Below are 22,789 nucleotides of genomic sequence, written 5' to 3' on the forward strand. Positions count from 1 at the left end.
GAAAGGATTACTGTGCATTTTTTGAAAAATAAAATACATAATAAAACTAGCCTGCATAAGTATGTAATTAAATATTATTAGGATCCAAATGTTTGGAAATCTAGACTATAAAAATTTATCCTCTGACCCAAATGAAATAATGTAACCTCTGTACTTAGATTTTGCTTAGTTTTAAATAAAATACAAGCAGTTATACTTCATGCTGTCCATAATCAGCCCCTGTATCCATGGGTTCTGCATCTGTGGATTCAATCAATCACAGATGGAAAATATTAAAGAAAAAAAAAGGTGTGGTTGCATCGGTACTGAACATGTACAGACTTTTTTCCTTGTCATTATTTCCTAAACAATACAGCAAAATAAGTACATAGCATTTACATTGTATTTGGTATTTTAAGTAATCTAGAGATTATTTATTTAAAGTATATGGGAAGACATGTGTAGGTTATATGCAAATACTATACCATTTTATATCAGGGACTTGAGTATCTGTGGATTTTGGTATCGGCAAGGGGTCCTGGACCCAATCCCCCACAGATACTGAGGGATGATTGTATGTCTTAATAGGTACAGAGATTAGGCTGAAAATTGAGTTCTATCCACGTAAAGTAGAAATGCACGAAGTGCCAACATAAAAAAGAAGTATGTTTTGATTAAATTGTTTGAATGTTAAAAAATACTGTAATATAAATCTCCTTGTTTGATTTATGATATTTTTATAATATGATTTTCAAGTATTTGATCTGCTAGATTAAAGGTTATTACTTAAGAAATACTTAAACAGACTTAAACCATTTAAAAAAAAACAAGCTTTAGGGAAACAATATATTGCTTTTATATATATAACATAAACAAAAAGTAATATACCAAAATAAGACAAATTCATTCTTTCTCTATTTCTCTCAGTAGCACAGAAGGGAAAAAACAAGACTCACCTTTGCCTGCAGGCTGAGGTACTGCAAATCCAGGCAATAAAAAGGGTGCCCCTGTGGTAATACCAGCTGGTTTTAGTTCACTGACACCATATGTTGTTAGGGAAGTTATCAGATTAACCAGATCTTTCAAGGCATCTTTGGATTCTGCCTCTTTTGCTTGTTCCAATCTAGAAAAGTATGATTTAGAAAGTATTTTTTCTCTTTGGTTGTGTTCTCAGATTTAACACAGAAAGTATTTTTCAATTTTATATGCAGTAAATAAATGTATAAAGTACTCTGGGAAGTAGTGAAAGAACACTGGGGTCATTAGGGAATTATCTTTTAACCACGGCTTTACTGAGAACACAAAATGGGTTGCAACAAATACCCTTAAAAAAAAAAAAAGATTTATTGGGTATTTCCCCTTAAAAGAAGTAATTATTCTCATTAAAATAAACTTGGAGAATGCCAAAAAGTAGGAAAGAAGAAAAAAGTATGATTAGCCTCACAAACACGTTTAACATTCTTATATATTTCTTAAGCTTATCTTTTTAATATGAAAAGTTTAGTTTTTACAATATTTATTCTCATACTATATACAGTATGTTGTAACCTATTTTTTTCCTTTACTAGTGCTGTATGTGTACTTCCACACATTAGTGTAAGCTTTCACAGGTAAGCTTTCAGTGGCCATGCAGAGCCAACCACACATTTGGGGAGTGAGAGGTGCAACAGCTGGCAGAATGCAAAAGCACTAATAAATAAAATCTTGTCTACATTTTGGATTATATCTTTAGGATCAATAAACATAAATGAAATTATTGTATCAGATTACCAATATTTTTAAGGCTCTTAATATCTTGCCAACCTACGTTCTCAAAGGATGAATCAATTAATACTCCTCTAGTAATGTTAAGTGATTATTTCATCAACTTTCATATGTATTTATAAATTTGCATATATATGCAAAATGACATTCTTAGGGGTTATCTAATATCAACTAGCAGCAACTAGGTTAAACTGGTGTTAGAAATAACAAGTTCTGGCCAGGCATGGTGGCTCACACCTAAAATCCTGGTGCTTTGGGAGGCTAAGGCAGGAGGACTGCTTGAGGCTAGAGTTTGGCACCAGCCTGGGCAACATAGGCTCTACAAAAAAAAAAAAAAAAAAACAAAATATAGCTGGGTCTAGCTACTTAGGAAATTGAGATAGGAGGATCTCGAGTTAAAAATTATATCGAGCTATGATTATGCCACCACACTCCAGCCTGGGAACATAATGAGACCCCAGAGGGAGGGAGGGAGGAAGTGAGGAAGGAAGGGAGGGAGACAAGTAAGTTTACAAAACAGTGGTGTCTTATAATAGATCAAATGAATTAAAAATAAGTAATGGCCCAAGAATAGCTGCTGAAAAATGGTATCTTCTTCTTAAGAAAATCTGTAACCAGCCACTTTCTAAGTATGTGCACGAACCATTTGAAATGGAAAAGGGGGTTAGTAACACATTTTGAAATTATTAATTTGTTTCATATACACAGTTGTAAGGTTTTATTCCATCTACATAATTATTCTTATTATTAAGTACATTAATAAAAAGACTAGAAGTACTATAAAATAAAGAACCAAAAATATAATTAAGAAGAGTTTATACTTTAAGAAGATATTATTTAGTTTATCTAAATTCTTCTCCCTCAGCTACTAAAGAGCAGATTTATGCTTCATATCTAACCTCTGACTTCATCATGTTTGTGCCCTGCACTTGGCAATTTAACTCTAAATTCACTTTTCCACTCTGTTGGCAGAACAGGAAGGCCAGGTGTGGTGGCTCATGACTATAATCTCAGAACTTTGGGAGGCCGAAGGATTGCTTGAGGCCAAGAGGTTGAGACCAGCCTGGGCAACACAGCGAGATCCTGTCTCTATGGAAAATGTTTAAAAATTAGCTGGGTGTGGTGGTACGTGCCTGTAGTCCTAGCTACTTGGGAGGCTGAGGTGGGAGGACCATTTGAACCCAGGAATACGAAGCTACAGTGAGCTGTGATTGCACCAGAAAAAGAAGGGAGTAAAGCCAGGTATACATTAAATAAGTGTTTCCTTAATTTGCTTTTCCTATAACCCCAAATCACATTGTTTTCCTTGATAAAAAAGACTGAGTAGACATTTAAAATATATTCTTAAATTGAGCAGTCTTACCTAAGCAAGAGATCACAAAGAAAATTATATCCTTGCCATATCCGAAAATCATCCAGAAGTGTTTGGGAAACATCGCTGGAATCTTTGAGGAAACAAGAAAGCCCAGCAAACATTTCGACAATTTCTAGGGGAGACAAGTCATCTGATTGCTGCATATTCTGAACACATGTAGATAAACACTCTTTCTCTGTAAGAATAGATAATTACATAAATATGCATTATTCCTGACAATCGCTTAAAAATTTTTTAATTGTTAACTGTTGTTTAATGAAACATTAAATTTTAACATATCTGTAAAATACTATGAGATAAATGTAACACATTCTAAAAGTCAATATGAGTCATATGCATCGGGAAAGCACTGCCTCTAGGTAGTAAACAAAGGATAATACAGAAATGTGTTGAAAAACAGTTGACATGTATGTACATGTAATTTTTTCACATATTTTCATGTTTTATCATTAAACAAATGGCCACTGCCAAATGATATTTTTGATCTTTTATATTGATATAGTAACAAGATGAAAAAAGCAAAAAACTATCTTCTAAGTTTAAGAAGAAAAATCTAGTCATTAGTTAAAACTTTAAGTTAGAGAGAATATATAGCCCGGCTAACATGGTGAAACCCTGTCTCTACTAAAAATACAAAAATTAGCGGGGTGTGGTGGCACGCGCCTATAGTCCCAGCTACTCAGGAGGCTGAGGTAGGAGAATCACTTGGACCCGGGAGGCAGATTGCAGTGAGCCGAGATCACGCCACTGCACTGCACTACAGCCTGGGTGACAGAGCGAGACTGTCTCAAAATAAATAAACCAATAAATAAATAAATTAGACTATAGACCAATGAGATACAGCAATACTTTAGGAAATACAATTTTTAAAATTTTATTTGTATATTACTAGTTTAAAACACAGTTGTATCTTATCCCTGACTCTGAGGATTTGTAGCATTTCAAGGAAGACTTTCACTTTCTTATCTTTGGTGATATGTATTTGTATAAAGAAACTCACTGTTACATAACAAAAGCTAAGATTTAACAGAGGAATGGGAGGAAATGTGTATTTAATAACTGACTCATATTAGGTACTAGCTTTCACATATATCACTTAATAAATGTAAGTGAACAAACTGGTGTATTAATTATTTTGAAAGAGTTTCAGGACAATAACATCAGGTAGTTCTCGACTTGATGATTTGACTTAAGATTTTTCTACTTTATGATGGTGTGAAAGCAACATGTATTCAATAGAAACTGTACTTTATGTACCAATATAAGCATTGTTTCCCACTTTCAGAACAGTATTCAGTACATTACATGAGATATTTAATACTTTATTATAAAGTTGATTTTGTGTTAGATGATCTTACCCAACTATAGGCTAACATAAGTGTTCTAGCTACTTTCAGGGTAGGCTAGGCTAAGTTATGATGTTAGTAGGTTAAGTGTATTAAATGCGTTTTCGACTTGCATTATTTTCAAATTATGATGGGTTTATTGGGACATAACCCCATCATAAATCGAGGAGCATCTGTGTATATACCAAATAAGCAGATTGCTTGAGATGCTAAGGCAATTGTCTCCTATACAGACATTTTAAAAGATAGCTGAATATTACATATACTTGAAACCGATAGTGTCTTCTTATTGCTGATAAAGAATCCACCTAATTCCATCTATGCTGCATAAGACAGATTATTACCTAGCAACTTATACAATATCTTCAGAAAGACTGGTTACAGGATATCAAAAAAACTTCTCTTTTTTATTCAGTAAAAGAAGAGAGAAGAACAGGCTGTGACATAGAACTTTCATTACACTATGATTGAATTTACACAACAATGAAATTTTTTTAACTTTTAGAAATATCCATTGTTGGCCAGGCGCAGTGGCTGACGCCTGTAATCCCAGCACTTTGGGAGCCCGAGGAGGGTGGATCACGAGGTCAGGAGTTCAAGACCAGCCTGGCCAAGATGGTGAAACCCTGTCTCTACTAAAAATACAAAAATCAGCTGGGTATGGTGGTGTGCACCTGTAATCCCAGCTACTCAGGAGGCTAGGGCAGAGAATTGCTTGAACCCGGGAGGTGGAGGTTGCAGTGAGCCAAGATTGCGCCACTGCACTCCAGCCGGGGCGACAGAGTGAGACTCCATCTAAAAAAAAAAAAAAGAAATATCTATTGTTCAGAACTTATGAGGAGAATGTTTTACATTTGAAATGCCCCACAGATGAAAAAAATCTTTTCTTTTCTCTTGGCAAATTTATTTTTTATTTTAAAGAACAAGCTTTAGAATACTGAAAGATAAAAATAAATCTATTATTAAATGAAGAAAAGTGGAAGAAATTTAGAACACTTAAATATATAAAGCGATATTCACCATGAATATACTTCACTACATTGACACTAAGACCATGACGAGATATGGTCATGAGGACTTCTCCAGCACTCTTTCTCCAAGGCAGGTTATAGGGAGGGCACCAAGAGGTTATTGCACTGAATAGAAGCTGGAGATCATCTTTCTGAGCCAGCTCCTCCGCAGGGGAAACAAAACTGCACAGTTTCACTAAGATCTAAAAAATAAAACAAAACAAAACAAGAGTGTATAAGCAAAAATCAAATAATCTGATTTAAAAATGGGCAAACGAGCTGAATGGACTGCTCTCAAAAGAAGACATAGAAATGGCCAACAGGTATATGAGAAAATGCTCAACATCACTAATCATCAGGGAAATGAAAATTAAAACCACAATAAGGTATCACCTTAAGCCAGTTTGAATGGCTATTATCAAAGATAAAAAAGAACAGATGCTGGTAAGGAAGTAGAGAAAGGGGAACTCCTATATACTGTTGGTGAGAATGTAAATTAGTACAGCCATTATGAAAAACAGTATGGAGGATCCTCAGAAAAGTAAAAATAGAACTACCATATGATCTAGCAATCCCACTACTGGGGGTATATATCCAAAGGAAATGAAATTGGTATGTCAAAGAGATAGCTGCACTTCCATGTTTACTGCAGCACTATTCCCAATAGCCAAAATTTAGAATCAACCTAAGTATCCAACAGATGAATGGATAAAGAAAACATGGAATATATATACAATCTAATACTATTCAGCCATAAAAAAGAATGAAATTTTGTCATTCAAGGCAACGTGGATAAGCTTGGAGGACATTATGTTAAGGAAAATAATCCAAGCACAGAAAGATGAATATTGAATGCTTTCATTCATATGTAGAAGTTTAAAAAGTTCTCATGAAACTCATGAAAGTTTCATGAAAGTTTCATGATCTCATGAAAGTAAAGAGTAGAATTTTGGTTACCAAGAGTGGATAAGGGAAGGCGAGTGGGGCAAGCTAAAGGCTGGTTAAGGGACACTGAAGTACAGTTGGGAGTAAGTTCTAGTGTTCTATAGCACTATAGGGTGAATATTATTAAAAAAACAATTTATTGTATATTTTTAAATAGCTAGAAGAATGAATTTTAAATGTTCCCAATGCAAAGAAATAATAAATGTTTGAGGTGATGGATATATATACGCTAGTTACCCTTGATTTGATCATTACACATTGTATACACAAAAATTATTACACTGTGACCTATAAATATGTGCAATTATTATTTGTCAATTAAAATTAATCATGAAAGTTAAAAAACCGTAAGAGTGTATGCAAGTAAATAAATGGCTGATTATGTTATGACAGTAAACTAGTCCTACTTATATCAGCTTATTTTTTAAAGAACATTTACTATCCTCTCTTCACCCTAATATTTTTGCATACCTTGGCTTGAAACAAGATAAAATAGCATTGCTTTTCCAAGTCAACATTTTATTTTTCTAACTTAGTTCTTTAATTTTTAGTTTGCCACAGGCGAAATGTAATTTTCTTCTCTAAAAAGGACAGTTTTAGAAAGAAAAGGAAGTAAAAATAGATCTTTAAAAGCAAAGAGATTTTGAAATTGTTTCAATTTTCTATACAAGTAATAGAGGATATTAGGATAATATAAATAATCTTCATTTCAGTATTTTAAATCTAGTTGCCAAAAACCTAAAGTCTGGCTTTCAAAGAAGACTCAAGACTTCTTAAGTACTGGAATGAGAAATTATTCTTTAACTGTGATTTGCAGAATACACACTACACAAGAGCACACACCATTAAGAGCCTGCCACTTGGGAATTCAGCAATGGTTTCTGCCCTCAATGGGCTCTTCCTTCTAATACCAGTTCAGGTTAGGAAAAGTTAACTTTTCTTCTCTTTGCTAAATTTTCTCATCTAAATATTTTTAAAAATATATAATATGAATGAAATAACTATAACTTATGACATCATTTTATTCTCTTGAAAAGAGCGCTTCATGAAATTTTGGTATTTCAGCATCAGTGGAAAATAGCAGCTCACGCCTGTAATGCTAGCACTTTGGGAGGCCCAAGGTAGGCAGATTACTTGAGTCCAGGAGTTTCAGACCAGCCTGGGCAACATGGTAAAACTCCATCTCTACAAAAAATTAGCTAGGCATGGTGGCAAGCTACTCAGGAGGCTGAAATGAGAGGATCACCTGAGCCCGGGAGGTTGAGGCTGCAGTGAGCTGTGATCATGCCACTGCACTTCAGTCTAGATGACAGAGTGAGAACTTGTCTCTAAAGTGAAAAGAGAAGAGAAGAGAAGAGAACAGAACAGAACAGAAGAGAACAGAACAGAACAGAACAGAAGTGAATCTCAATAGAGAGAGGTAGCTGAAATACCACATTTTATCTGAGAAAACTAGGCCTTCCTTTTCCTATTTCCTTCAAATGCAAAAACTTGCTTAGATATAAAAGCTTTCTAATTCATAGCTGCCAAGTATCAGAAAGGAAAAAAGGTTTAAGAATTCATAAAAACAATAAAATATTTATAAAATCAGTAAATATGGTACCCTTCCCACCAAATGCCTGGAGAAACTGCTGGATACCAAATGTCCATTAATATGTGTAATATGTCATCATCTTTTACCATATGTGAATACAGACAGTTAAATGCAACAAAAAAGTATATTCTCAGAGGGGTGTATTACTGATTATAGCTGTTGTTGGTTCTGACACTGCCTTATGTGATTAGCGAGACAAATGCCAGTTTTCCAATTTGGTACACAGAAAACAAACCCACAAATAATAAAATACTTTTTTACAAATCAAATCACTGTTCTCAAACTGGATGCAAGGATTCCTTGAATTTGTTGACTTATAAGATAACTGGTTCATCTTTACAGGCAGAAGGATTCTTACAAATAATCTAGTACGATCCTTTCATTTTTACAGAACAGAAAACTGTAAAGTCAATTTCTCATTCCTGGCTGGGCATGGTGGCTCACGCCTGTAATCCCAGCACTTTGGGAGGCTGAGGCAGGAGGATCACTTGAGCCCAGGAGTTAGAGACCAACCTGGCCAACATGGTGAAACCTCATCTCTACTAAAAAAAAAAACAAAAAAAACTAGCCAAGCATGGTGGCACAGCTTGTAATCCCAGCTACTTGGGTGGCTGAGGCACAAAAATCGCTTGAACCCAAGAGGCAGAGGTTGCAGTGAGCCAAGATCGCGCCACCACACTCCAGCCTGGGAGACAGAGCAAGATTCTCTCCAAAAAAAATTTCTCATTCCTCTTCTGCCTCTACACTAACCACTTATATTTGTAAGAACTCTGTTACAAAAGTCCAACCAAGCATGGCAGAGCAATAACTGGCCACATCAACAACAACAAAAAAACTGAATGCTTGCATGAAGCATTACCAAATGCTAAAGTCCCAGGAAACCATCTGTCACATAATACAAACGTAGGGATTTCATCTATTTTAAAACATTTAATAAGTTTGTGTCAATTGGTTGCCTAGACACAATGATGAAAACATTAGCCTGGGATGAGGAACTAAAACAAAGAAAGTGATACACTAAAAGCAGCAGTGAACTAGGAGTTGGGAGAGCTAGGTTTTTATCACTGTCACTCGCCTACTACGGATCATAAACCGGAATATTAGTTTCCACAACTGTAAATGAGGAGTTTGATTTAAATTATCTTTTGAGTCCCTTTTGGCCTTAATATTCAATGACTTCAGTATGCTAAAGTGACTCCCACATGATCAAAAGTCAGCACCTGGTTTTCAAATAGAAATAATTTTTTAAAAAACTTTGCTATGCTTACTTAGGTATTAAAAGTATAAAAGGCAGATTCCATTGATTACCTAAGGCATTAGTTCTTTAAAAGGGGTTTATTGAAATGAGGCTGCTATTCTAATCAGCAAAGATTAACCCACTACATTCATCGGCAATATCTTCAAGCAGCTATAACTCCTATGCGATTTACTCCTTCATTTATTCCCATTGCTTTTCTCAGCCAATCTAATTCAGGAATCAGATAGATCTGAGTTCTAATCCTATTCCTGCTATTTGCTTATATAATCATTTTGGGGAAAAACAAAAGCTCTGAAGGTGGGGTTATCTTGCAAATTGAGATGTGAGATGAGAAATGTTAACCACAAGCACAAAAGTATCTAACAGATCAAGTGTTCAATAAATATACTGATTTAGTATTTTACTTGATAATCCCATTCTTTTACTTTCTAAAACTGTCTTGGTCTCACTCTCTCCTGTCCTTTCATCACTAGCAGCTCTACCAAACAGAGTCATCCTTACAGTAAAGAGCCCAGTGACATGAGGTGAGCCTGCAACCATTACTCTATACAGCTCTATCTTTTCTACCCCAATCCACTGTTCTCTCTATTCTCTTCCTACTCTCAGTGGTGGTGATGGTGGCAGTGGCAGTAATCACAGTTACTTCTCCTTCCTATCTACTATGTGCTAAACTTAAAATCGTACCTTTACATATTATGTCATTTAAGCCTCAAAAAACCTTTTATTTAGGTAGATATCATTTTCATTTTATAGGTGCGAAATCTGCATCTTAGATGACTTAGCTTTAGAGAACTAGATCTAAACATGTTGTTGTTTTTAACTGTTGATTGGGTTAAAAAACATGTAAAATTTACCATCTTAACTGTTTTAAGAGTGTGGTACAGTAGTGTTAACTATATGTACACTGTTGTGCAACAGAACTTCATCTTGCAAAACTGAAACTCTACTCCTATAGAAAAATAATTCCCTTTTCTTCTTTCCCTTAGTTCCTAGCCACCAGTATTCTACTTTCTGTTCTACCTGTATGACTACTTTAGATATATCATATAAGTGGAATCACGCAGTATTTGTCTTTTTGTGTCAAATGTTGTTTTTTTAATACTGTATTAGACCAATGGACAGATCATATTCTATATGTTTGTTTGCTTGTTTTGACAATTTTCTGCCAAGAAAGGATATCATACATGATGACTATATTCCTGGGCTAGCTAATAAAGTTCTATCACACATTTGTTAACCCACAATGCTATTAAAAGAACAGTGCTAACAGTGGGAAAGAAGAGCTTTACAGGCAGGGCAGAGGAGGAGGCAGCCACCACCAAAGTAAACTGTCTTTACAAGTGAAATATTTATAGGCTGGGGACTTCCTGTATATAAACAGCAACTAGATAGAATTTTGAGACATTATAAGAAATATTATCCAAATCTTTATATCATTTTCAAGTTTTCCTTGCTTAGTTCATTTTACAGACATTCCGATATATCGAAAGTAATCTCAATGGCTGGATCTGTTCAGAGAAACAAACTTGCTAATGCCTCACTCAAATATTCCTGAAAAGAATATTTCAATATTATTTCTGCAGATTCAACAAATGTGACAATTATATGAGATAAAGTCATACTATCATAAATAAAATGAAATATGAGTTAAAAAATGGAATATGTAGAACATCTATTTAGGAAGTATACCCACTTCCCTTTAAATAGGGTGGAGGTAGGCAAATAGCACCTTTCATACCTGTACAAAAACTTTCTGGAGTAGTCCTCGACGTTCTGCTAGAGGTAGCTCATTCTGTGCACCTCCAACTGCCTCAGGCACATGTGGAAGGTCAAAAAACAGATATAAACATTTAACCAGGGTGGAAGGCACTGACATTGTTGTCATGCAGTCCACGGTTTTCTGGAAAACAAACCAATAAATAAGTGAATAGACAGACACAACTATAATTGGTATAGCCAAATAATTCATGTTAACCCAAAAATTATATATAAAGGTAACTTTTTAAATGCATGTAAGAATTTTAAAATGACTCCAAGTGAAGAAATATACAACTTTGCATCTGAACAATTTTGCTTTAATCAAATAGTGAGATTGAGTTTGTTATATAGTAAATTATCAATTAAATTTAATATTTATTTATTAAAAAGCAGCATGTTTCAGAAGCATAAGCTTTAGAATTTAGAAAAACAGACACTTAATAACTATGAACTTCAGCAGACTGCTTAATTCTCCTGAGATTCACTTTCCTTTCTTATAAAAATAGATAGAATGATACACCCTTCTCATGGCTAACATGAGAGTTATGTAAGATAATACATACAAAGATACATTAAGCACTAAATTGTATATTCATTGTTGCTTTACTATTATTTTTATCTTTATTCTTATTGTAGATTTTTGAGGCTGGAAAGACACTTGAGTGATAAAGCCATCACTGACACAAATACATCTCTATATTATTTTCAAAGATATCCAGTGGAGAAACTCTAGACCTTCTTACAATACGTATTTCAATATTGTTAAGTATGATATAATATTTATCAAAATTTTCCATGGTGCAGTTTGGAACAAAAAGTTTAACTGCACTAGAGATCAACAGACTGGTATAATCTGTTGATTAGTTAGTTTACTTTCTCATAAAACATTTATTGTGTCCAGGGAATGTCAGGCTGTGTGCTGGGAGCTCGGCATGCAAAGACGAAGCATCTCTGTCCTTCAAAAGACCACAGTCGACTGGAATTACTAGAGTCCTAAGTAACTATGACTTAATCTCTTAAGATTTCAGTCTAACAATGGTAGTATATACAGGCTAATATAAAAGGGATTGACTAACACTGCCAGGAATGGCATTAAAAAGCATAAGGAATTACAATAAAAAGGGAAAGATTACCTGGAAGATACATAGGAGGTTAGGCCACATGGTACAGTATTTTTGAAGAAACACGGATTCCAAAAATGCTGACTCCTGAAGAGCCACAATAATAATGGCTAACCTTGAATTACTGTTTACTGTATAAGAGGCATAAGGCTAATAAGCACTTTACATACATCATCTCACCTATTCCTTAAGTCAACCCCATGACTTCATTTGTAAAATGATCCTTATTTCACAAATGAAGCAACTGAGGTTCATCACTTACATACCCTGCTTTAGGTCAGACAGCTGGCTAAGTGGCCTACAAAGTGTGTATGCTCAATGACTTATGAAAATAGTCTCACATTTTATTTTCTTGGCAGTGATGCTCTGGTGAAGTGTTACAAACAAAAAGTAAAAGAGCTAGATTTCAGAAAATTAGCTGGTGGTAATACAGATCATAAATTAAATATAGAGAGCCAGAAGGAAAGGGTAATTGGGAAACTAACCCTCCAAACCACATGAGAGATGGGGCCGGAACTAATGCAGTAGCAGGGTGATGAAGAGAAAGCTTCAAGACTATCCCTGGCAAGATGTGGCCCCTTTCTACATACCCAACATACCATTTCTTGTCTCAAATACTCTAAACCTTTTGTTCTATTCATCTACGATTATTTCTTAACACTTATGTTACCATACATTTAATGTTCAGTTTAAACATCTGCTATGTCTCAAAGTTTACTGAACTCCTCATCTTTCCTTCTACCGTCACTTCCAAAATGTTTAACTCTCACATTTCTATTTTCTATAGCATTATATATGCCCCATTATTAAATATTATGGTATTATCTTTTTCTGCTTCATCTCTTACATCTATGCATTGAGTCAGGACCATGTTTTGGTCATCTCTGTGTATCGCTGCTACCAGCAGAAAATGGCACTCAAAAAAGGTAGCTCCAAACATAACACTGAATTTGCTTTTTAAATGTATCTATTTCCAGATAGATTATTACTAGGTTTAGCTGGCCACTAAGCAAAGTGGTATGATGTTTCATTTTCATTTATTGTAGATACATTTAAAGTATAACTTGGCATCTAAACTTGTAATTTTTTAAGTGATTAGGTTTTTATAGAAAATATGAATAAATGTAGAAAACTGTATTAAAAGTTAATATTATGTATATTAAATATCAATAGTAAATATTTAAATTATATAAAGTTTTAATAGTAAATAAAGATATGCTATTCTAAACCAAATTTTGGTATAGTAACATACATACATTTATAGCTACCATCAACAGCAAACAGAATTGAGATTTTGTTATTCATCCAGTAGAGTCAGATACATGAAAACAATGGTCTACTCTGGGACCATTTGAAGACTACTTAGAATAACCAACCCTCTCCATGTGCCTGAGACTGTGCAGTATCCTGAGATGCAGGCCTTCCTATCCTAAAACCTGGAAAATCCCAGGAACACCAGGACAGGTTGGTTACACTAATTCCCTGAGTTAAAAAAAAAAAAAAAAAAAAAAAAAAAGAGGGCCAGGCATGGTGGCTCACGCCTGTAATCCCAGCACTTTGGGAGGCCAAGGCAGGTGGATCACCTGAGGTCAGGGGTTCGGGACCAGCCTGGCCAACATGGTGAAACCCCGTCTCTACCAAAAATACAAAAATTAGCTGGGTGTGGTGGCGCACGCCTGTAATCCCAGCTACTCGGGAGGCTGAGGCAAGAGAATCGCTTGAATCTGGGAGGCGGAGGTTGCAGTGAGCCGAGGTCGCACCATTGCACTCCACTCCAGGTTGGGTGACAGAGCAAGACTCCACCTCAAAAAAAGAAAGAAAAAAAGAGAGAAAAAACACAGCAAACAAATAAAAAGAAAATAGATCATTCCAAGGAGAAAATTCTAAGAGATAATTACTTTGGGTTACTGACAGGTTTCAGGATATGGTTACTAAGACATATGCACTGTATCTGCTGTAGCCAGTCACATGGTACAATTATGTTACAGTTAAGTAGGTCCATTATTACATTATGAGAGTGTTTGAAAGTCCACTGTAACTTAGACAACAGACATTCCCAAGATTGGTACTGACTTTGGTAGGTAATTATACTCTGGATTTTAGAAGGCTCAATTAATCTCTTTCATCCCCAAAACATCAAAGGCCAAAAATCAGGTATCCAAATAGCTCATTAATGAGCACATGCAACATATTTCATGACAGATAATTACAGCTGATTGGGAGGAAATAAAAAGCAATCTCCAGAATAAATCAAATAAGAAAATATATATTATCCTAAAAATGTCAATGTTTCCTTACTTCCCATAAAAATTTAAAACTATTTTCCATGTCATTTGTTCTTTATTAGCTGAGTGACCTTAGATAAAGAGTGATTTTTTTATTTTTCCTGAGCCAGATTTTTTTATTTTTCCTTAGCCACCCTAACATCGGTGACAAAAGTGCTGGGCTGGGCCTGATGGACCCAGAGCTCCTGAGCTACTTGCCACCAGCCAGAAATAGTCCATCTGTTTGCCCAGAATGCTCTACAAATGGTATCATTAAAGAAATTTTTTTTTTAGAGACAGGGTCTTACTCTGTCACCCAGGCTGGAGTGGTGCGATTATGGCTCACTGCAGCCTCAACCTCCCAGGCTCAAGCAATCCTCTTGCCTTAGCCTCTGAACAGCTGGGACTTCAGGTGCAGGCCACCATGCTCAGTTATTTATTTATTTATTTTTTAAAGAGATTGGGGTCTCTCTATATTGCCCAGACTGGTCTCGAATTTCCGGGCTCAAGCAATCTTCCCACCTTGACCTCTCAAAGTGCTGCAATTACAGGTGTGAGCCACTGAGCCCAGGCACAAATGGTTATGTCGTATGTGTGTTACAACATATCGAGATGGAAAACACTGCTCTAAGCCATGCGTTCGTTTCCTTATGAGTAAAATGCATCGAACATCAAACACCTTGCAGAGATGTTATGAGAAGCATGAAATAATGTTTTAAAAGATTTAGAAGAATACAAGTGATTATCATAGTATCTCATTTGGATATAATGATGAATTTAATAATAAAATCACAAGAGAGGCTATAAAATAAAGACGCTGAGTTATCAAACATGAAAACTAAGAACTTACCTGACCAGAGGAAGCTAACAAATTAATTGTCGTCAGAAGCATCCAGCCTCTACTGGCTTCTTCACTCTGATTGATCTCCAGGAACTGAACTATGGCCCGACTTGCAGCCTCTATAAAACCAAAGGGAAAGCCATTAAGTGGGGGAAAAGTCATATATAAAGAGGTTCTTCTTTAAAACCTACCAAGGAAATGAAAATTTACTAAGCACATAATTATATCAGCACTATTACATATGGAAAAACTTTAAAAATAGCAATGTTTTAATGGTATTCATAAACCTTTATATCATTAATACAGAAATGTAAAAGCCAACCTATATATTTCAGGGAAAGTTATGACAGGGGCTCATCAAAAAGTCATGGAAGAGGTGAAATTTGAGCTAAAACTGCCTGGAAAACATGTACATGTTTGTCCAGGAAGTGGGAGCGATTAAGGGTGCAGAGAAAATAAGAGCACAGCAATAAAACAAGAGTGGCTAGAGGAATGAGCCTGACACATACAGATCAAGACAAAGAACTGTGATAACACTTTCTTAACATTATAGAAGAGCACTGTTGAGAAGTGCAGTCTAATACCAACAGTAGTGACTTTAAAAAATAGAGATGCCTAATTATGAAGGAGGGTAAGCTACTGGCTGTATTTGATTTTCTGGGCAAGAGGGAGCAAATGTAGTTTCTTGAACAAAGGAGATGATGAAAGGATTATACTAAGACTATTAATCCAGTAGTAATGTGTATGACAGACTGGAAGGCTAAGGAGAATGGTGAGAGGGAAATAAAATTAAGAGGTTTCCTAAGTAATACACCGAGGAATAACTTGAGCAGCTGACAGTAGGAAGAGAGAAACGTGAAATACATAAGACAGCCAATCACAGAACTGCAGACTTGGAAGAATCTTCAAAAGTAAACTTAGTTGATTATATTTCTTATTAGAGAGAAGAGTAAATGTGGAAGTCTCTAAATATGTACCTAATTTCATCAGCATGATTTGCCAATTTTTATAGTAACATATGATAGGAGTTAAAATTGTCAGAAAAGAAGTCCAATTTGGCAGGGCATGGTGGCTCACACCTGTAATCCCAGGACTTTGGGAGGCCAAGGCGGGCAGATCACCTGAGGTCAGGAGTTCGAGACCAGCCTGGCCAACATGGAGAAACCCCATCTCTACTAAAAATACAAAAATCAGGCAGGTGTGGTGTCATGAGCCTGTAATCCCAGCTACTTGGGAGGCTGAGGCAGGAGAATTACTTGTACCCAGGAGGTGGAGGTTGCTGTGAGCCAAGATCACGCCACTGCACTCCAGCCTGGGCAACAGAGTGAGACTCTGTCTCAAAAAAAAAAAAAAAAAAAAAAGGAAGTAAGTCTAATTTGTTCACTAGGAACTAACTGGGTAAAAACCAACATATACTTGGCTGGGTGTGGTGGCTCATGCCACCAAGGTCAGGAGATCGAGGCCATCTTGGCTACTAACACAGTGAAACCCCGTCTCTACTAAAAATACAAAAAATTAGCCGAGTGTGGTGGTAGGCACCTGTAGTCCCAGCTACTTGGGAGACTGAGGTAGGAGAATTACTTGAACCCAGAGGTGGAGGGTGCAGTGGGCTGAGATCACACCACTGCACTCCAGCCTAGGCAACAGAGCAAGACTCCGTCTCAAAAACAAAACAAAACAAAAAACTAATGTATACTTAACACACTTCATAAAGAAGTAGAAAGTAGAAAATAAGATTTAGGTTATCTTAGATGTATTTTTTCTTCAATTTAACATAAAATAAAAGTGTTCTATTAGATAAATGAATACAAGACTTACACGTGATTCTGGGCTGGGCAAAGTTTCATCTTTGTAAACTTCCATTTGAGGGAACATTTTAGCACGAAAATTTTAAAAATAGATTCTTTTTACTGAGTCTTAACTATATATCAAGCATTGTGTTAAGTACTTGTGAGTTTAACTCATTTAATCTTTACAAGAACCCTGTGAGTTATTTTCTACTAATATATCCCTTACAACAGTATAAGTTGAGAAATGCAGAAGATAAGTAATTTGCCTACAATCACATAGCTAGTCAGTGAAAGAGATCTGGATAGGGCTGAGGTTGAATGATACAGGGAGATTCCAAACTCCATCGACAAAACAAACTATCTTTACATAACAAATATATTTTACTATTTTGTAAAGAATAGCATAACTGTATCACTGTAAAAAAATAACTTTTATTTTCACCTACCAATTTCAATATGTGTCATTAAGAATATTTCAAAGGCATCTCCCACTTTTTATTTTATTATTTTTCTGAGACAAGGTCTCACTCTATTGTCCAGGCTGGAGTGCACGATCACGGCTTACTGCAGCCTCAATCTCCTCAACTCAAGCAATCCTCCCGCCTCAGTCCCCCATGTAGCTGGGACTAACAGTATGCACCACCATGCCTGGCTAATAAAAACAAAATTTTTTTGTAGAGACAGAGTATCCCTGTGTTGCCCAGGCTGGTCTCAAACTCCCAAAGTCAAGTGATCCTCCTGTCTTGGTTTCCCAAAGTACTGGGATTACTTGTACCTGGGTGTGAGCTACTGTGCCCAGCCTCATATTTTATTTTAAATGAGGTAAGCAGCTCATTTTAAAAGTATATAGCATTTAGTGCTATCTTAAAAAATTATATATACTAGCAAGGAATTTTAAATAAAACCTCCATAAATCAAATGGTTTCTTAAAACTTTGGGGAAAAAATGCCCACTACTAGTCAGAAACATACTGGATGTTTTAATTTCAATAATATTTAACAAATTCAAATATAAACGATGATTTAACTCAAGTTTTTAAGAGCTAATGAAATAATATATTAATATTAACCTATCTTTAGAGTTGTCAATCATTGGATTCAAGCTTTATCTTTCACACTGCATTTCAATACATATAGTTAGAATGAAAAACACAGAAATCAAGTTAATAAAGCCCAGGATTACATTAAATAAGTAAAGAATGCAGACAATCTTAAATGCAATTTCTCAGCCTACACTGAGAGAAAACAAACGAATTCAATTAGCATTCAGAACAACCAGAATGCAAAACATGTTAATAAGTGAAATACAAGTTTTCCTTTGCAAAGTCCATTTAAAGCGTATGCCATTTTCAAATGTATGCTTCATGATGATGGTGAGTCACATTAATGGTATTATTATACTTATTTAATTAATGAAGACACAAAGCCCTAAACACCCTTGCCCCCTCCAAAAAAAAAATTCCACAAGTTAGTCAGAAAAACAATATTAGAACTCACAGCTTCCGTGCTTCTTTTCATTTGACAATACATAACCACATCTTGGGAATGAAATTACCTGAAGGTGTTGTGGCTTTGAAATCCTTGGGGGACAGCAAGGCACACTGTTTTTCTGTTTAAAAAAAAAGGCTGGGTTGTCTAAGTATGGATTCACTAAATTCCACTAATCCCACCACAAGAGTACTGGGGTCAACATCATCCAGCCTCTCCATTGCTGGATTGCTGCCCATATTGGGGATTGTACTACTAGGGTTTAACAGTGGCACCTAGCAGGTAGAAAAACATTAATAATAAACTAAAGATACTACTTTATGCAGGTAGGAATTTTCTGCTTTGCTGATATAAATTGACCATGTGCCCTTAAAACTTAAGCAGAATTAGAACTGGCTGAACTAACTAGAAGAGATGGGGAAACATCTTAAGATACACCCTCTATACAATCTGGCCACAACATTATGTTTTTTGACAAATTAACTGAGTCACTACTTACTTCCAGCAAAAGCCACATGGAGGCAAAGGACCAAGAAAGAATTAAGGGAGACAAGGAGACTGTGACTTGACCTAAACGTATAACAAATCATCCATGTATCCATTTTGCAACTTGATATTCCCTAAAAGGTTTCCATTTTCACAAACTTCAGATAGATGTAAACAACAGAACTGCACATAAGCTTGTTTCCTACTGAGGTATCTACAGCCCATATCTCAAGTAATCTGATAAAAAAGGCTGTATCTGTGGGTGCTGATTAGGTAACACCCAAAATAACAAGTCTTCCATAGCAAATTCAGAGGGGTACTGGAAAAATAATCTTGTTCTGGTGAACAACGAACACAGCCAACCTTCAAAGGAATAATAAAAGGTTCACTTCACCTGTTTTTTTGTAGAAAAAGTGTGTGAATGTAAATTAAGACAAAATTCTTTTCAGTGATAACCTCCTATAAAATAAAAGGTTATACGAGCTATCTAAAGTAGTCTAACTTACAGAAGAAGAAAGCAGAATGGTGGTTGGTGGCCAGGGGCTGAGGGGAGGGGGAAATGAGGAGTTGCTGTTCAATGGGTATAGTTTCAGTCATGTAAGACACAAAAAGTTCTAGAGATCTGCTGTACAGCATGGTATGTATAGTTAACAGTCTGTACTGCACACTTAAAAACTGGTTAAGAGGGTAGATCCCATATTAAGTGTTTTTTTAAGCACAATAAAAATAATAAAAAATAAAGATGAAATATTAAGAGCTGGATGATTTAGGATATACTTAGGCCCTGAAAAATCTAGAACTTTTTACTAGAAAAATCAATAGGTCACAAAGTCTCCATGAATGTATTTTTGATAACAACACTGACCAAAAGAACCTTCCAATGTTCTAAACTAAAAATGAAAGAAAAAAAACAAGGATTCCCATAGCCAGGGTAAGGCTGACTGAGGAGACACTCCAGAATTATGTTCTTCTCTCCTAAAAATCAGGAAGGCTGGCCCTTCTAACTCTACTCCGATTCTCAAAGCATTTAAAAAAAAAAAAAAAGGGCAGAGAAATCCTATGTCCAAAATCAGTAAAAATTTAGGTGCTAGTAATACACGGGTGAACACAACAGACAATAAAATTAAATAAGTAAATAAACAAAATACTTTCAGATGATAACAAAGCTATAAAGGTTAACATACAATGTGACTGAATAGATACTAATGGGTGTGGAGACAGAGGATAGAAGACCTATTTGAGATAGGGTACTTAGGAAAGATCTTTCATGAGGAAGTAACACACAAACTAAATTGAATATCATAGGATTCAAAGGTTAATGAATTTCACAAGCTTAAAACTAAAAATTATGTGAAATTACACAATATGAAAAAAATGCATCTTAAAAAATCCCTAGTTAGTAAGATGTCATCAATGAGGAAAAGTGGATGAAGGGCACATGATCCTAGCTACTATTTCTGTAATTTCCTAAGAGTCTACGATTATTTTAAACTTAAAAGTTAAAAAAAATACTTGTGTAATTCTTATTGTAATTAACAATGAGACATCTTCTACTCAATTTAAGACATCTTTCTTTACATCTAAAAAATTGCCCTGTGGATGTAAAATCATAAAGGGAGTTAGGAAAACAAATCTGCAGTGTAGCAAAATGTCTTTCTACAAACATGCAGATTAGGTATTTAAAAAGACAGTAACAGAGGCAAGTATAAATAAGTTTTAGGAATTTTTTCCTAATCTAGTATGTCATTCAAGAAAGAATGGGGATACCTAATTTCATCAGCGTGGGTATTTCCTTACAGTACTGTGAAAATGGATGAATACATCCATTAAAATGCATGTAAAAGGATTTTTAAAAGGTATAAACTTTTAAAAACAAGAACAGAATAAGTGAAAGCAATGAAATTTTGGATATTAAAATAGCAGAGAGATTCACGGTTACTGATTAGCAAACCCTAGAATCTTGAAGTAATTCAGGAAAAGTGGAAAAGCAACCAAACTACCAAAGAACCCCTGAGAGGCTCAGGAATTGGTGGCACAACGCACCTTTGGAAGCAGAAGTAAATAAGGAACTACACAGAGAAGGACTGGTGGAAAATATGTTCAAGAGCAGTTAGACCCAAGGTCCCTACTACTATGTGGGCATAGTAGTAGTCCCTGGGCTTCTATACCAGGAGTTTGTTTGTTCACTGAAAAGAGTAAGAGAGGGAGTACGGATTGAGGGGCACAAGGCACCATGTGGACGTACAAAGGTAAAATAAAAGCTTATATACTAAACCTTGAGGGTCCCCAAACCTTTCCTCTACTTTGCTTCCAAAATGCTGAGTCAGGCATATATCTTCCAAGCAGAGACTGGACAATTCTCTGAGCACCTGCTTAGTTTAGGAAAAAGATCACCAAAAAAACAGCCTAGCAAGATCATCTTATGTTGCAGCCCACAGCTGCAAGCTTCACACACAATTAAAAAGCTTTTTAATGCTCCATTCTTATGTAAGAGCAGATGGTCAAGGGTGAGAGACATGTACGGACATTCTCTAACATAAAAGACAAAGACAAAAACAGATTGATAAAAAAACCTTTTTATTAAACCTGAAAGAAATAGATTATTTATGGAAACAAAAATCTGAAAGAAAAAAAAGAAACCGCCAGCGCAGTGGCTCACGCCTGTAATCCCAGCACTTTGGGAGGCTGAGGCGGGCGGATCATGAGGTCAGGAGATCGAGACCATCCTGGCTAACACGGTGAAACCCCGTCTTTACTTAAAAAAAAAAAAAAAAAAAATTAGCCAGGCATGGTGGCACGTGCCTGTAGTCCCAGCTACCCAGGAGGCTGAGGCAGGAGAATCGATTGAACCCAGGAGGTGGAGGTTGCAGTGAGCTGAGATCACGCCACTGCACTTCAGCCTGTGGGCCAGAGTGAGACTTCGTCTCAAAAAAAAAAAAAACCCCAGAAAGATGAGAAGAAAATGCAGCCCCAAAATAATAGAAACCAGTAAGAAAATGAAACACTTAGAAATGAAAAATATTTTTTAAAATGAGAAAAATATAAGGTCACAAATGAAAAAAAAACTCTATAGAAGAGATAGATGATAAAATTGAGGAGTTCTCTTAGCAAGTAGTCAAAACACAAAGATAGAAAATGAGAAGAAAGATAAGAAAATGAGAGGAACAGTCTAAGAGGTCATCTAACTAGAAGGAGAAAACAAAGGAGGATATTATTAAACAATTCATGAAACTTTGCCCAAATTAAAGGATATGAATAACCAGACTGAAAGAGTTCAATGAGTACCCAGCACACGTATAAAAATAGGTCTACCACAAGGCATGTTATTATGAAATTTTAGAAATGCACGGACAAAGAGAGGATCCTAAAAGCTTCTAGAAAAAAAAAAATAGGTCACAGAGGAAAAAAAAAATCAAGAATCTACGTAGCTTTCGATTTCTCAATAACAATGTAAGAGCCTAAATTATAAAAGAAAATTTTTAAAATTCTGAGACAAAATGATTTCCCACATAGAACCTGATACTTACTTAAAGGAAGACTGATAATAATGCAAGCGGCAAGATTTTCCAAAATGACCCTGAGTGCTCATCCTGGGCTGCATGGAAGGACAGAGCTAAGACACCCACCACTGACCATCTCAACCCATGGTCAACTTTCCCAAGCAATTGGTAGCTTCTAATCTCTGCTAAGAGGACCTCCTGGATTACACAGCTAGCATTCTCAAACAACTCCTATAAATATCTAACAAGTATTCAAACGCAGTTTAAATGT

General features: G+C 35.7%; 1 protein-coding gene across 10 annotated transcripts in view; it reads right to left on the reverse strand.

The window, feature by feature from the left end:
* WDFY3 (WD repeat and FYVE domain containing 3) overlaps positions 1-22,789 on the reverse strand; it is a 304,455-nt gene that overhangs the window by 153,610 nt on the left and 128,056 nt on the right. For 8 of the 10 annotated variants that reach the window (XM_054554129.2, XM_054554132.2, XM_054554131.2 and 5 more), the window contains 6 exons: positions 18,600-18,653; positions 15,265-15,374; positions 11,010-11,171; positions 5,485-5,677; positions 3,107-3,293; positions 936-1,102 (listed from right to left, as the gene is read on the reverse strand). In XM_054554129.2, the coding sequence (XP_054410104.1) occupies positions 936-1,102; positions 3,107-3,293; positions 5,485-5,677; positions 11,010-11,171; positions 15,265-15,374; positions 18,600-18,653 (873 nt within the window). The remainder of the gene's footprint in view (positions 1-935; positions 1,103-3,106; positions 3,294-5,484; positions 5,678-11,009; positions 11,172-15,264; positions 15,375-18,599; positions 18,654-22,789) is intronic. The other 2 variants (XM_054554138.2, XM_054554135.2) reach the window with 1 other exon arrangement.

Source organism: Pongo abelii, chromosome 3, assembly GCF_028885655.2.
Source record: "Pongo abelii isolate AG06213 chromosome 3, NHGRI_mPonAbe1-v2.0_pri, whole genome shotgun sequence".
NCBI classification, from domain to species: Eukaryota; Metazoa; Chordata; class Mammalia; order Primates; family Hominidae; genus Pongo; species Pongo abelii.